The sequence below is a fragment of the Pleurodeles waltl genome, chromosome 9 (assembly GCF_031143425.1).
Source record: "Pleurodeles waltl isolate 20211129_DDA chromosome 9, aPleWal1.hap1.20221129, whole genome shotgun sequence".
Lineage (NCBI taxonomy): Eukaryota > Metazoa > Chordata > Amphibia > Caudata > Salamandridae > Pleurodeles > Pleurodeles waltl.
In genome coordinates this window covers 245,247,970-245,264,579 of record NC_090448.1, presented here as the reverse complement: position 1 = coordinate 245,264,579, position 16,610 = coordinate 245,247,970, and the positions used below count along the sequence as shown (strand labels likewise).

The 16,610-nt window shown below is 43.3% G+C and overlaps 1 protein-coding gene across 1 annotated transcript in view; it reads left to right on the top strand.

Annotated features, from left to right (window-relative positions):
* SYN2 (synapsin II) overlaps nucleotides 1-16,610 on the top strand; it is a 1,016,740-nt gene that overhangs the window by 452,974 nt on the left and 547,156 nt on the right. Inside the window, exons 2-3 of the mRNA XM_069206656.1 lie at nucleotides 11,500-11,557; nucleotides 14,494-14,585. Of these exons, the coding sequence (XP_069062757.1) occupies nucleotides 11,500-11,557; nucleotides 14,494-14,585 (150 nt within the window). The remainder of the gene's footprint in view (nucleotides 1-11,499; nucleotides 11,558-14,493; nucleotides 14,586-16,610) is intronic.

Genomic DNA, 16,610 nt, shown 5'->3' with positions numbered 1-16,610 from the left:
TGAGTTTACACTCATGGTTGTTCCCAGAAATTCTTCTGGGTGTGGTAATTCTTAAAACAAGCACCGACACACAGCCCAGGCTTTGAAGGACAATCTGGGCAGTACATTCGAGTCTCCCTCCGGATACCTCTTCGAAAACACACTCTACATTTCTTAGCTGGAAAGTCTTTTTTGGGTGTGGGAGGAATGTGCTCAGCAAAGTGGCGATCTTTCAATCTAGCCACATCCTCCACCACTGCTTCTCTAGGAACTCTGGCCTGTTCCACCACAATAAGGCTCTCTATCACTGACTCCTGAAATTTCACAAATGTCATCTTTGAGTCTGGAGACCTATCCCTAAACACAATAAAAGCATTGAAGGTTGCTAAGTGGAAGAGGTGAAGTGCTAACTTCTTATACCAAACATAAGACTTACGAATAGCAGTATAAGGTTCCAACCTCTGGTCAACTCTATCTACACCTCCCATGTGCTTATTATAATCTAAAATGCACACAGGTTTGCGCACTTCAGCAACCTGGCCCCAAACAGTCACAGGGGAAGTACTCTCATCATGGATGGTACTTAGCATGTAGACATCCCTCTTGTCTGAAAATTTCAAAGCTAGCAGCTCCTCGTTCCGCAAGGCACAGCACTGTCCCCTCTCAAGTTTTTTACAGACAAGCTCCCTTGGATAGCCTTTCCGGTTAGAACGGATTGTGCCACAAGCAACTGTGTCCACTCTAAACAATTCCTTGAACAACTGCACACCAGTGTAGAAGTTATCTACATACAAATGGTGACCTTTGTTGAACAGTCGTCTACCAAGATCCCACACTATTTTCTCAGTAACTCCAAAAGTGGGAGGACAACCAGGGGGGTCAATATTGGAATCCCTACCAGTGTACACACGGAAACTATACACATATCCTGTCCTACTTTCAGACAGCATATACAATTTAATTCCATATCGTGCCCTTTTGCTAGGAATGTACTGCCTAAAAACCAAACGACCCTTGAAGAGGACCAAAGACTCGTCCACACTTATCTCTTTGCCTGGAACATAGACCTCCGAAAACCGATCTACAAAATGATCAAGGACAGGCCTAATCTTAAAAAGACGGTCAGAATCTGGGTGATCTCGTGGCAAGGCTAATGCATTGTCAACAAAATGCAGCATCCTAAGAAGAAGCAAATACCGATTACGACTCATGGTAGCTGGAAATATAGCTGTTGCCATCAAGGGACTAGTAGACCAATAAGAAGCCAGTGACGGCTTCCTTATCAACCCCATCAAAAAAGTCAAACCCAAAAACTTTTTTAGCTCCTCCAAATTTGTGGGAATCCACTGGGCAGCTCTAGAGTGTGGCCTAAGTCTAGCAGCGTTGTCCCTCAAATGCTGCTCCGCATACAAATTAGTCTGCTCAACAATCTCTTCCAAAAACACATCATCCATGAATAACTCAAAGAAATTGATAGGCATAAAGTTCTCTGTATTGGCGTTACACCCCGGGAGACCAGTAAAGGCAGGCAACTCTGGCTGCTCCATGTTTGGGGCAACCCAGACATCAGGTCTTCTAACGGGAAACCTTTCAGCCCCAGGTTGCTGCACTATTGGCACATCAATGTCCTCCTCTAAAACAGAACCTTCATCTGCACTGAGTGTGGCTTCATCATCAGAAGATTCCCCTCCAACAGAAACATCACTGCCAGAATCTCTGACTTCCTCCTCTGCCTCAGATGCAGAGTCCGTCTCATAGTCATGATCAGACTGTGACTCAAAAAGCATACCAACCACCTGCTGAGCGGTCATCCTGCGGCTAGTCATGATCTCTCCTGCTAAAATTAACTGGACAAATTCACCACCAACAACCAGCACTGTGTAAGACAAGTAACAAAGTGTAGCTTTGTTAGTAAGAGTTACAAACTCAAAAACTATACCGCTCACTTGCCTGAAAAAGCTTGATTCACCAGCAACTACACAGCAATCACCAATGATATCCCACTAAAAAGAAAGAAAGAAAGGCAAATTAGAAATAAGACACAACAAATATCATTGTGCACAAACCTAAGGACAATTTCACACACAATCCTGCATTTAGTACACCCCCTACAAACATGTCATTCATGCATGGCAACAATACTCCTTTGGAGTAAATTGTTTTTACTTACCTAAAACATGCAACTGTGCAAACTGCAGGTCAACCACCGGCAAAACCGCAAGGAGCCACAGCAAATAAAGCAAAAGCTTTGAACTAGAACAAAAAGGAGGACATTTTTTTTTATCACAAATGCAAAGACTTCTTCAGTTGACAAACACCCCACCATCAAACATTTTAGAAATTGGTGCCTAAGTGGATTCTGTCATAGGGGCAGATGGGCCTACTAAAAAAATAGGCCTGTCTGCCCCAAGGAAGCCAGAAAATACCTTTAGTACTGTGTCCCCATGGAGAGCGACCCTTGCCAAAGGGGACAGCCCTCAAACAAAAAAAAACAAAAAAAACACACACAACACTATCCCTGGTGCCTAAGTGGCTTCTGCCCCCTTGGGGGCAGGTGGGCCTAAGAAAATAGGCCCATCTGCCCCCAGGGGGTGTAGAAATGGCCAACAGGTCAATGCCCCCCTTGGGGGGGCGCCCCGTGACCAAGGGGACGCCCCCCCACAAAAATAAACAAATAAAAAAAAATCCCTGGCGTTCTAGTGGTTTCTGCCCCCCTTGGGGGCAGATCAGCCTAAAAATAATAGGCTGATCTGTCTCCAAGGGGTGCAGAAATGGCCTGGGTACATGTGCCCCCAAAGTGGGGGGCGACCCTTGCCCAAGCCCCCCCCCCATCCACTAACACACACACACACACACACTATCCCTGGTGTCTACGTGGCTTCTGCCCCCCTTGGGGGCAGGTGGGTCTAGAAAAATAGGCCCATCTGCCCCCAGGGGGGGCAGAAATGGCCAACAGGTCAATGCCCCCCTTGGGGGGGCGCCCCGTGCCCAAAGGGACACCCCCCCACAAAAATAAACACATAAAAAAAAATCCCTGGCGTTCTAGTGGTTTCTGCCCCCCTTGGGGGCAGATCAGCCTAAAAATAATAGGCTGATCTGTCTCCAAGGGGTGCAGAAATGGCCTGGGTACATGTGCCCCCAAAGTGGGGGGCGACCCTTGCCCAAGCCCCCCCCATCCACTAACACACACACACACACACACACTATCCCTGGTGTCTACGTGGCTTCTGCCCCCCTTGGGGGCAGGTGGGTCTAGAAAAATAGGCCCATCTGCCCCCAGGGGGGGCAGAAATGGCCAACAGGTCAATGCCCCCCTTGGGGGGGCGCCCCGTGCCCGAGGGGACGCCCCCCCACAAAAATAAACACATAAAAAAAAATCCCTGGCGTTCTAGTGGTTTCTGCCCCCCTTGGGGGCAGATCAGCCTAAAAATAATAGGCTGATCTGTCTCCAAGGGGTGCAGAAATGGCTTGGGTACATGTGCCCCCAAAGTGGGGGGCGACCCTTGCCCAAGCCCCCCCCCATCCACTAACACACACACACTATCCCTGGTGTCTACGTGGCTTCTGCCCCCCTTGGGGGCAGGTGGGTCTAGAAAAATAGGCCCATCTGCCCCCAGGGGGGGCAGAAATGGCCAACAGGTCAATGCCCCCCTTGGGGGGGTGCCCCGTGCCCAAGGGGACGCCCCCCCACAAAAATAAACACATACAAAAAAAACCCTGGCGTTCTAGTGGTTTCTGCCCCCCTTGGGGGCAGATCAGCCTAAAAATAATAGGCTGATCTGTCTCCAAGGGGTGCAGAAATGGCCTGGGTACATGTGCCCCCAAAGTGGGGGGCGACCCTTGCCCAAGCCCCCCCCATCCACTAACACACACACACACACTATCCCTGGTGTCTACGTGGCTTCTGCCCCCCTTGGGGGCAGGTGGGTCTAGAAAAATAGGCCCATCTGCCCCCAGGGGGGGCAGAAATGGCCAACAGGTCAATGCCCCCCTTGGGGGGGCGCCCCGTGCCCAAGGGGACGCCCCCCCACAAAAATAAACACATAAAAAAACATCCCTGGCGTTCTAGTGGTTTCTGCCCCCCTTGGGGCAGATCAACCTAAAAATAATAGGCTGATCTGCCCTCAAGGGGGGCAGAAATGGCCCTAAAAGACATGCCCCCCAAAGGGGAGCGACCCTTGCCCAAGGGGGCGCCCCCCCATCCACTACACACACAATCCCTGGTGCCTAAGTGGCTTCTGCCCCCCTTGGGGGCAGATGGACCTAAAAAAAATAGGCCGATCTGCCCCCAAGGGGGGCAGAAATGGCCAACAGTTCTCTGCCCCCTTGGGGGGGGCGCCCCTTGCCCAAGGGGGCACCCCCTCCCAACATACCTGCACAGAAAATATAATTCCCTGGTGATCCAGTGGTTTCTGCCCCCCTTGGGGGCAGATCCGCCTAAAAAGTAGGCCAATCTGCCCCCAAGGGGGGCAGAAATGGCCGTAACTAATTGCCCCCACAAGGGGAGCGACCCTTGCCCAAGGGGCCGCTCCCCGCCAGCAAGAAACACGAGCAAACAACAAAAAAAACAAATCCCTGGTGTCTAGTGGGCATTCCTGCTGCCCGATCGCAATGCGATCGGGCAGCAGGAATGCTCAAAGAGACACCGGGGGAAAGGAAAAGCCTTTCCTTTCCCCCGGTGCCTCTTTAGCCCAAACCCCCCACCCACCGGGAAGAGGAACTCACCTCTTTCCTCGTCGCCGCACAGGAAGCAAATGGCTTCCTGTGCGGCGAAATCCCCAAAATGAAGTCAGCGCGCGATCGCGCGCTGACGTCATTATGGGGGGGTGGGGGGGTCGGGGGTGGAAGGGGAAGGGCTTCCCCTTCCATCCCTGACTTTGGGGGGGTGGGGGGAAGCACACAGAGGGAGCGAGAGCGCTCCCTCTGGGCTGTGTGCCGAGGACGTAGTGGTTACGTCCTCGGCACAGCAGCACTGTGCCGCGGGACGTAACCACTACGTCCGCGGCACAGAAGGGGTTAAAATACTTGAAATTGGTGAATGCTTTACTAAAACAGAAATCCTCAAAGCCAAAGCGCCACTCCCAACACAGCGGGGCAGCCAATACTACAATATTCACTACACTCTGGAAACTCGTACCATAATGCTTTTCAAGCATTCTTTTCCAAAACATTTTTGCTCATAACTCAGCTTGTTCGCGGCCTAGGCCAATGGGACCACCACCAAAACGTCCACAACAACTTGCCCTTTCTGTCTACATCATCTTTGGGTCCCTACACTAGGTTAGTGGGGACCCAAAAATAATAACCCCTCCCACAATTCAGTGTCTGTTTCACCTTTCCCATAGCATGAGCTTTTGTTTTACAGCCGAGAGTAGGTTATATTTTAAGGATCTTCTTTGTGATATCATTGCTATAGGCCTGTTATCCCTGAATATGTGTAATGAACTATGTTCTCTAGGGGCCAAATATATGGTTGTGCTGCATTACTTTCTGCCATTTTTGTTTGTGTGGTTATGCCCTCTAGGGGCTAATTAAACAGTTACATTTTTGGGGGCCTTGTTTGTAATATTATTGTAATGGTTCTATTGTTTTTTAAAATGTGTAATTCACTACGCTCTCTAGGGCCTAAATATACAGTTAAATTACTTTATGTCCTCCCATTGTTTTCATGTGGTTATGCTCTCTAATGGCTGACTGCATGGTCACATGTCAATGTTTCTTCCAAATGCTGTTTTTATTATGGTGTCCTCTAGGGACTGTTCTGAGCATTGCAGTCAACATACTATAATATTTACGGCACAGAAAGTTGCCCCTTAATGCTTTGCAAGACATTACTTTTACAAATGATTTTTGCTCATGACCCAGTCTGTGGTGGTCCTAGGAAAATGGAACCACCTTCAAAATGCTCTTTGTGTGTACATCATCTCTGGGTCCCCACACAATGTTAGTGGGGAGCACATAAAACCCTTCCCACCATTCACTGTCTTTTAAGCTTTCTCATGGCTACAAAGTTTGTTTTACAGCTGGCAGCTGGAAGAAGTTTTGTTTTAATGTCCTTGTTTGTAATATCATCAATGGCCTCTAGGGGCCAAGTATATGGTTACACTGCATTACTTTCTCCTGTATTTGTCATGGGATTATCCCCTCTTGGGGCTTACAATATGGTTACATGACCATGTTTCTTACAAATTATATTTTTGTTATGGTGCCATCTAGGGGCTGTTTTGAGTATAACAGCCTAATGCCAAAAGTTTATTTCTGATAAAGGTTTATATGATAATTGTATATGTTTTAATAATCTCTTTTTATTACAATTCTGACCATAATTCAGGCCAACATAAAATCCTTATTACACTATGACTGAATACTCAATATGTTTGGGTGACCCTTTTAGTTTATTTCTCTTGTTATTCTTCCCTGGGTGTCTTGTGTCTTTTTTGGGGAACTGTATTAGCCAGCCAGCAACTCTGATGGTGGGGTTGTGAAAGTAGTATTCTCTTGGAATTAGCATGGTAGAATGTAAATGGAAGTGATCTAGTTATATGAAAGGCCACTGTAATTATATGGCAGGAAAATACGAAATTATGAGGCAGGGTTGACCAATTTATGTGACAAGAAAAGTCCAGTTATGAATCTACAAAGCCAATAGCTCTAACTCAAGCAAATGCAAGACCTATTGCATTGCAGATGCTTGTTCTTCATCGGCCCATCATTCCTACATGCTTTGAAGCTGTAGTTTTCAACATCATGGTTGCAAAAAAATGACCAATATATAAATTCATAAGGAAATTAACCTCTAGTATCTAGAATCGCTTTGTTTTTCCATAACTAAACATAATTCTTCTCCAGGTTGTTGCAAACTATTGCATGATGTAGGTGTCAGTGCTTTGGTCTTGTATTGAAACAACAACGCATGCAAGAAATGTTTATGAACACCAGCTTCAGATCGCTGGAAGGCGATAACAACAATCACACTGTGTTGGGTGTTTGTATATTAATTGCTGCTAAAGACATCTCCCTATTTACAGACCTAGTCTCATCTTAAGACAGCACAGGACGCCATTGTTTGAATGGCTTGCAAATGCGGCTCTGCTTCACAGTGCATTGCATGCTGGAGAAACGGAAACGTTTCCAGGAGCCCCTTGAATAGAGCTCTGTGAATAAAAAAAGTCGATCTGGATCCATGAATGGGTTTGCAAATATTCGCTGGACAGTAGCCAAGGCTAATTTTTGTGTTCGAAGACAAAGGATGTGAAGTTCCGAAAGTCAGAGAGTGAAGGGGCGCTCAATTTAATCTCGTGAAGTCAGTTTGTATAGCACAGCTCTGTGTTAAACAGCTACTGGTCTAAACAACATTTTCATCTTCTGTGCAGCAACAGGCGAACACAAGAGCCCATCTCATCCACCCGTGTATACAATGGGATTTTTAATATAGTAGATACATCCTTCTCCTTGGTGTGCACTCCGACTTTGATGCAAATGATACAGAGTAAAAATAGGAAAGGGAAAGGAACATGTATGAATAAAATAAATGTACTGCATACTCTGCATAAATGTGCCTAACAATTATATTAAGATTTTAATGTGTGTACAAAAGAGAATTATGTACACGGATCATTAGGGTGCAGTAGCTGCAGTTTTGTGGGTGGGCAATCAAGATACATTTGTTGAAAGCACCAGTATATGCATTCCTCACTATTTTAGATTTTACTCCTAATATCTTAAAAAATGAGACATTTCCATTAAAAAAAAACAAATTCTCAGAACCTCACAGAAGAAAATACTTTTAGCTCTCCTTAAATCCAGGTACAAAGGGTGTTTTTTTTTTTTTCTCTCGTGTGTCTGTTACATTTTCAGGACTATTTCCGTTCTCTCTTAATAGGATTGCTCCTCTGCTATTTGAAACCATACAAATACTGAGTGCTTCAGGCCAGGTTAATATTCTGCAGTAATTGGGTGTTTTTTACGGAAAAGTGTATAATGGTACAGAAATACAATGTGACAAATATTACCATAAATTGAAGAAGTGGGTGTATAGTTGAGGAAAATAGCACCAAACCTTTACAACACTACCCTCTATCCAATTTAATCTATTTAATGGGCCTCATCTTATTCAATACGAAAATAATGTAGAATCAAAACAACCCTTTTGTATTGGTTCCCAAATTAAACTCAAAGGGAGATATGCCTTCCTATTATTGCATGCAAATTGACCCCAACCTCTCCCCCCCACTGCCAGATAATAAACTTCATATATTTCTTATGATTTATTCTCACACTCTAATTTTCTACCTTTCTCCTATCACCTCCTCATCTCACTCAAATTGTTTCATTCTATCAGTCCACTCTCCATCAATACAACACAGTATATCTAGTAATAGAATCAATTTACAAAGGCAGTTATCAGTACCTTAATTAGTGCTACAGTATGTACTCACAAATGCCTGTGTGAATTGGCCCAGAAATGTTTAGTGAAACAATGAAAGTAAAATCTAAGAACATTGAGTATGTTTGTGTATTGGAAATGTTGGCCAAATGTAATATAATGAATAAAGTAGCTCCTGCCGAACATTATAAGTATATTGCAAATCATTGAGGATTTCCATAACCAAGTAGAGAAACGATGCCGAAGGCTGAGTTCCTTTACAAGGTTATGGAACTCCGAGGTGACTTGCAATATCCTTATGTACACCAGAGGGTACTTTATCTCATGTAAAAAAGAGTCACACCATTACCTTACACAAACAACCTATTAACCTTGGTGCAAAGCTGTTTCATATGAAAGAGCAATCATATTTGCAAGCAGGAAAAATAAAAATAAAACCTTTAGTGGAAAATAAACACATCAAAAACCTGTTAGATATTTGTTGCAACCAGATATTAGAAGAACTTCAATGCAAGCATTAAAAAATAATGCTGCAGTAGCTCAGAAAGCATGCAGAAAGATTCCAGTTTTTCTCTAAGGAGTGCAAAAAAATAAACATGTTCTCTATGCTTGCCATTGTCAGCTATTAAAATAGAGCAGCAGAAAGAAAAGCAATATTTTGTTTTCATTGCTTTAAACAGCTGCATAAGTTATGCTCTGTGCCCTGACCTTCCTTTCACCTCAGCTGCTGGCTCCTGCAGCAGGCATTGTGATGTCAGGACTCGACCGAAATATCATAACAGTCGGGTTCTAATGTCTTTTCTTTATAATCGTGACTGGGTACATCACAGTCGCCAATTATAAAGAAATTAGAAACTGCCATTTATACTGGTATTACAGAATCCCATGGATAACATTATGGTTGATGGAATGATACTGTCACAGGTCAGTACAAATATAGGGACCCATGGGATCAAGAAGGGTGTGAAATGCTCTCTCTCCTACTGCTGTGTGTCCCTGGCAGTAACGCGTCTTAGGGTAACAAAGGAAACAAGTATAAGTGAGGCCAATAGGTCTGTTTCAAGTGTGAAAAAGTAGTAGTTGTTTTCTACAGAGAATCAATACAGATAAAGAATGAAACATGACAAACAACAAGATGATTGAATTAACTTTGTAGATGGAAAAGCTTCCTAATGAGTTCCAATTGAAGCATATCCTGAAAGGCAGAATCATAAACTAAGTAGCCAGTAGGATGAGGTGAGAGAGTAATGCTTCTCTAGGGGAGCCAAAGCCCAATGTTTGTATGTTTTAAATAATAAGTAACAATGGACTAAGCATTTGAAAGATGGCAAACGCTCTGATTCAGTGTTTGAAACAAAATTAATGCTTTTTGGATGTACCATTCCATTTTAGCAGTTGGAATTGTTTTTCTGACTCCTAAATGGGGTTTGTGATTACTACTTGGGTATCTGGAAGGGGTGTGTTGTATGCGTCCCTTGCACTTAACAGAGACTAAGGCCCTCATTATGATGACGGCGGAATACCCCGCGGTCAACCGCACTGATGGTCGATGGAAGACTGCCAGCGCGGCGAAGCCCCCGCCTGCCCAATAATGATGTTCCTGCTGGGCCAGCAGGCGGAAACAGTGTTTCCGCCCGCCGGCTCAGCGGGAAACAGGGCCTTTACATTGACGCCGGCTACAAATGGAGCCTGCCGCAATGTAGTAGTGCGGCAGGTGCAGTAGCACCCGGCGCGCATTTTACTTCCCGTAATTTAGGCAGTGAAATTCATGACTGGGCTGTGCATGGGGGGCCCCTGCACTGCCCATGCCAAGTGCATGGGCAGTGCAGGGGCCCCCTGGGTGGCCCTGAGTCACCCATTCTGCTAGCCTATCCCTGGCGGTGTAAACTGCCAGGAAAAGGCTGGCAGAATGCGACTCATAATATGCAGGGCAGAGCTGCTTGCAGCGCTGCCCTGTCAGATCTGGAATGCCGCCACCGCCAGGCTGCCTGGTGGTGGGAGCCTGGCGGTGGCGGCGTTTCCACTGTGTCATTTTTGCCATGGTCATACTAGGGCGGGCAGACCGCCACTACCACAGCGGTCCGCCTGCCACCGTGAGTCTGGCGGTCCATGGACCACCAGATTCAGAATGAGGGCCTAAATCTGCCTGAGATACTTTTTATTCTTGACTTCCCTGCAACATTACTTTTTTAGTACTTATAGGCTATAATTTTTTGTTTTAATTATGGTGCCTTTATATACAAATAAGTCACTGTAAAGGCCAACATAGGGGTGAAGATATAGAAACAGTCTGGAGGTCCTTGGTGCTTTCAATTTGACATTTATATGATACCCACATTTTTAAAGAAATAGTTGAAGCAACAAGTAACTCAGTGAAAATTTATTCAGTTCTAGCATTAAACTTACTTGAATATTTGGTGGTATTGCTATGCTTAACGGCAGGGTTCTGTTGGAGTTTTGCAATATCATTAAAAGTAACAATAAAAGTCCAAGATGGTGTTGGTTTTCAACCACACAGCTGAACCGCTGCATGACGAGTTGATTACAGAGCATGAACATGAATGGTTCATTCATTTGTAACAGGGCTTTGTGACAGTGCCATTTAAAAGCATCCACAATTTGTCAAAACCTAAAAAATACACATCCTTCTTCTCCAAAGACACGTGGATGAGGCATAGTCAGTTTGTGGAAAAACAAGCTTTGGAAAAACTTATGAGTTTGTTGTGAATTTTCTTTGGAGACGACGCATATTTTTCCGGCCTGCATAGAAAAATAGCACCTCAGTTAAAGAAAAAATGCTAACCAAGAGTTATTATCGTTGGTCTTAAAAATCACAATAATATTTGTTAGCTGATAGATGTCTGAAATTTTAAGAACCTTCCTATAGAATTGACAGTGTTCAACCCATCTGAAGTTGCGAAAGAAAAATGCATTTTGGGTGAATTAATGTCACAATTTGATATTAGCGTGTTTCACGATAAACAAATGAAAGATGTCTTATTAAAAAAAAGCTATTGGGGTATTAAGTATGAAAATCTGATTTATCTGTCACATCGTTGCTGCACCTTAGTTCATGTTGCCCAACACCATGAGTTTAGTCTGTGTTTCTGACTGTATTTCTGTTTTTTCCTCAGGGCGAAGTGTTTTCGTGGGAAGAAAGTTCATGGGGAATTTGACATCAGAGTTGAACAGGTAACGAACTTTGTGTCTTAGAAATCATCAGTGTTTTTATTTAAAAAGTCGCTATGGCCCAGTTAGAATGGATTTCAGTAAAGATTGTTTTGTGTTGCTTGCTGTGATTGGAGGTGAGCGAGGAACAGCCCATCTGCCCCACCAATTACAACGTTGGAACAGAGTTGTAAACCTAGCCAAGAATGCACGTGGAACTTACCACCAATTTCTGGTCCCTGAATGTTACCTAACTGTTGTTTACAAATATCTATTGAAATTACGTAATAATAATATAAATCCTTACTGGTGTTACTAAATCCAAATATTGTAATTTACATATTTTACTATTGACCACCATAAAATTACTCATCTACCAAAAGTTGTGTAAAACTGCACCACATACTTTTAAAATGTCCTGAAGTGAAGCCCTAGTGTATCTTTCTGGACCATTTTGTATCAGAATTAACTTTTAATTGTATTTTTAAAATTAGCATGAGTTCATCTTCTAATTCGAAATGGTGCTTTTTATGTTCAGGATGAAGTGCTCGATCTTTAGAACGGCACAGTTCATTATATATTTTGGGTACTCATGTACCACCTAGGAGTACAAAAAGAGTCCTCTAAGAGTGCAAGTAAGAGAGAATTCGTAGAATCCTAAATCTAAGGTGAGGCATCAAAGCATGGACTACCCAAAGGAAGAAGAAGGGAGGATATAGTGAATGTTGTAAATACCCATAAAGGCCCTACTTTGTAGTTATCATAAAAAAATTTATTGGTTAATTGTATCCAGTTTGCTCACCTAATATTTGTGCTAAAACGCAGAAAAATGTATGCAAATTGTGTAGCAATCTAACCTGAACACCACATTATTTTCAAGTAATTATGAAAGAATTTTGAGGAAGAAAGGAAAGAGAAGAAAAGAAAAATGTGCAAATTTCTGTTTTCACACACCTAAACCGGTGCATTGTTGGCCCTGGAGACAATATGCAGGAATAGGGTAATAAGAGCATACTTGGAAATCTGTGATCTTTGCAGATTTCTGAGAGCACCCTTGGGATATGCTTGACAATTGGACGAGGAAAAACATTTATTGGCTAATGCTCAATCTTGTTCTTCTTTAGGAATCTGAACCTTTCAAAGGTAAGAAGAATCTTTCTTGATTAATGAATATATGCTACTGACATTAACAACAGCAGTGCATTCCTGTGTTTCATGGCAGGCTGTTTGGGCGTGTCCTACCTTATATTTGTTTTGATATTTATTGAATTTATTTTATAAGGGGACCCGTAATGATAAACAACCATCTACCCTCATGAGATCGAACGAACCTTTGGACTCAGATAGGTGTGAGTGTTTGGCTCTGAACAAAACAAAGTCAACAATAAACCAAACAATACCATCATTTATGAACAGTAGAGTCAGTAATTTAAACACAACATGACCTATTTTGCCATGAATCACCACACCAGTTTAGTAAAGTTCAAACATTTATCGCCCTTTGGATTAACAATGCTAAAATCACTTAAACCAAACACAAAAACAAATTATAAATATACATGAATAACATAGGTTGACAAAACCTTCTAAAGAATTTTAGCTTTGACAGAATATGAATTATTAAGCACTCAAGAATCACCATACAGAATAACAGCAATATCAGATGCACAGTTGAGATTGATAACATTGAGTTAACACAGATGTATTATTCACGGTCAGTTATTTTGCACAGCCAAATTCAGAATGTGACGTTCTAACAAATGACCTAATTAGATTAAGTATGTTGGACTTCATGCAAAAAAGAAACAGAAGACAAAAACTAATTTGGAAAACATCTATCTATGGCGCTACCAAAATTAGTGGTTGGGTTTCTAGATAAGGAAAACAAACTAGAATGACAAATGCGCACACTAGGTTATACCGCTCCTTAATGGGTTCAGCAGGCAGTAAAGTCTTCTTCAGTGCAGCATCTTCTGGTCATCTTCAGTAATATTGGGAAACAGTTCAGTAATATTTGGCCTTAATGCAACAGACCTGTAAGTGGCAAATAGCACATTATTTCACTAGCAGAAATAAAAGCACAACTGAATACAGCAAAGGACAAAGCAAAATCTCCTAAAGTCTGAGCCTCAGCAAGAAAGAAATAGTCTCAACTTACATCACCTAAACATTGCTATGTTAAAGTCCCAAAAAATAACTAGCTACTCTACCATTGGTTAGACTGTGGGGGTGGTTAGGACAGAACCAATTAAAACTAAAGCACGTTTCCTCATGTCGCATTCTTGTGGCCTTTTCTCCCTCATTGGTTCAGCTTCTTTCACTGCCATCACCAGTTTCTGTTGCAGAAATAAAATGTTTTTAACTACATAAAACTACTGAAAGCCATTGTTTTATGTGGAATGCTATCTGGCAGGAACTAAGAAAAATGTTATAAAAGTTACAACACAAGAACATTTCTCTCCGACATTAGATCATCACACAGGATGTTTCAGAAAGAACAGAAAACTTTCCGCTGCCATCAGCATTTTCTAAGCATCACATTATTTCATTCTGAATTAGCTTAACATAGGCCTGTTTAAAAACACAGTAAAATGTGCAGTGTACATCATTTCATAAAACTCAAACTATTTATTTTCTGAACATGTAATTATTATTTTTTCATTACTCTGTTAGTAAAACATAAAACACATTTAATTAGACATTGATTTATTTTCATTTTTGAAATATCTGTGTCAATTATCAGTGTAGGCCTCATTTTCATTTCAGCCTTTCACTTTTAAAGGCACGTTTCATTAAGTTAATCACACAATTTTATTAGTAATTTTAACACCCTAACAGCTGTTGACCGTGAAACTGCTGGTTACACCAAAAGTCATAATTAACACCCATATTTCATGCATGTAAGCTAAAAAAAAAAAAAAAATGATTAAATACGTTGTTTTGTGTATCCCATTTTTCAGGCAGAGTTTTCAGAGATCAATTTGGTGGCACACGCTGATGGCACATATGCAGTTGACATGCAGGTACTCCGGAATAATGTCAAAGTCGTCAGGTATGCAAAAAAAGACAACACATCCGCATTTTTGTTTTACAGTGGCATGAAATATTGAAGAGATTGATCAAAACCTGTATATTACTGAAAGATGACTATTATGGCAGCCATTTTGTCTTCAGTACATATTGACTGATAGAAGACCACTTTTTCCTCTCAGGCAAAGTATTAACTTTTACTAGAATTGAAGAATTCAATTGACTCAAACCGTCTAAGCAAATAGCAGCAGTTGAAGGAATTTACACAGTCAGAGATCTGCTCCCTCTTAGTGGGAATTTTTAAAATTATGGCACCTTATCCAACCTCAGTTGTGCAAGTGAAGCTCTTGCAGTGACGAAGTCAGACATTCCCCAGGTTGCTGCTATTTCTACACTCAGTGCTATTGCCAGCTTTACAGTTCTTCTCACCTCTTTTTCATTCTAGGTTTCATACTCTGATTGTCATCCACTGATTGTCATTTTTACTGTTTAACCTTGTTAGGCTTGTTCATACATTCCTCATTGTTTGTGCCGCCATTCTTTTTTCCTGCCATTCTGTTTCCCACCCGTTCTCAACACCCACCCGGCCCAATACCATCAGCGCCCCTCCCTTCACAGCACCTACTTAATGTAAGGGCACAGCACAACCCCATTAAGCAGGTCTTTGTGCCAGCTCCCCCTTGCATAGTCTCAGCCCCAGCTGCCAGCGTGCTGCTTCCTCTAGACCCGCAGCTCTCCCTGACGCACCGCTTGCAGCCTGTGTGCTCCTCTTTTCCCCTCTGTTTCTGTTTGTTTCCCCTTTGTCATCCACTGTTGCTCATTTATTGTTTGTCTGCCTGCCCTCTGTCATTCAATGTTTATCATACACTGCTTGTTTGTTTTCTGTTTGTTTACTCTCGTTCATTCACTGTTTATCATCCACTGCTTGTTCATTTACTGTCTGTTTCCCCTTTTTCATTCTCTGTTTCAGACTTTGTCATCCCCTGTTTGTAATCTTTTCTGTTCAGCCCTGTAAGGCTTGTTTGTTCATTCCTCTTTGTTTGTGCAGCTGCTCCTTTTTCCAGAGGCTCCCTTTCCCGCCGGTTCTCACCGCCCGTCGGCCACGTTCATTGCTATCTGTACCCCTCCCTCCCCCAGGACCTACTTAATGGAGGCTGCAGCGTGGCTACGTCACTGGCATACCAAAGGCAAGCACGCCTGTGCCCATCCGTGCCTGGATTGTGCCCAGTGCCAGGAACCCTGGCCCTCCGACCTTCCACTGCTACTTATCCACCAAGCTTCGAGCCCTGGACCCCACATGAGACAACAACAACTGTGCACCTCCTCCCCAATCAAAATGGAAGCTCCTTTCACATGTCACCACTGCCATTTCTCCTGCAACACAAGACCACCCACCCACACTGGAGCTCGTGCCACACACCCCAGAAGACCACAAGTGCTCCAGAACTGCTTCAGTGCATTCTACTCAATGCCAGATCCATCTGCAATCATGCCACGGAGATCTGAGACACCATTGCCACCCTCACCCCTGACGTTATCTTCATCACCGAGATGTGGCTCAACCCCTCGTCAAGCCCCTAAATAGCCACTGCAATGCCAGATGATACACCAAGACTACAGAAACACAGAAGAGACATCACCATCATCCACAAGAAAACCATCCCCACCAAAGACGACCCCACACCGATCATTGAAAACTTCAGCTTCTAACAGAGATAAGACCACCATCAGAGGCACCCTCCGCTACCATCCCTCTAGACTGCAGCCCACCTTCTGAGATGCCATCTTCAACTTCATCGCTCCCCTAACCATCAACTACAGACACTACATCCTACTCAGCGACCTCAGGTTTCACCTCAACAATCCAGTGACGTCAACACCACCACCCTCTTGGCGAGCATGAACAACATCAGCCTCACCCAATTGGTCACCAACCCCACACACAAAGCAGGACAAATACTGGACCTGATGACCTGATTGTCACATCCACCAACAGAGTCAAATTCAACCACACCACAGAGATCACCTGGTCTGACCACACAGTTGT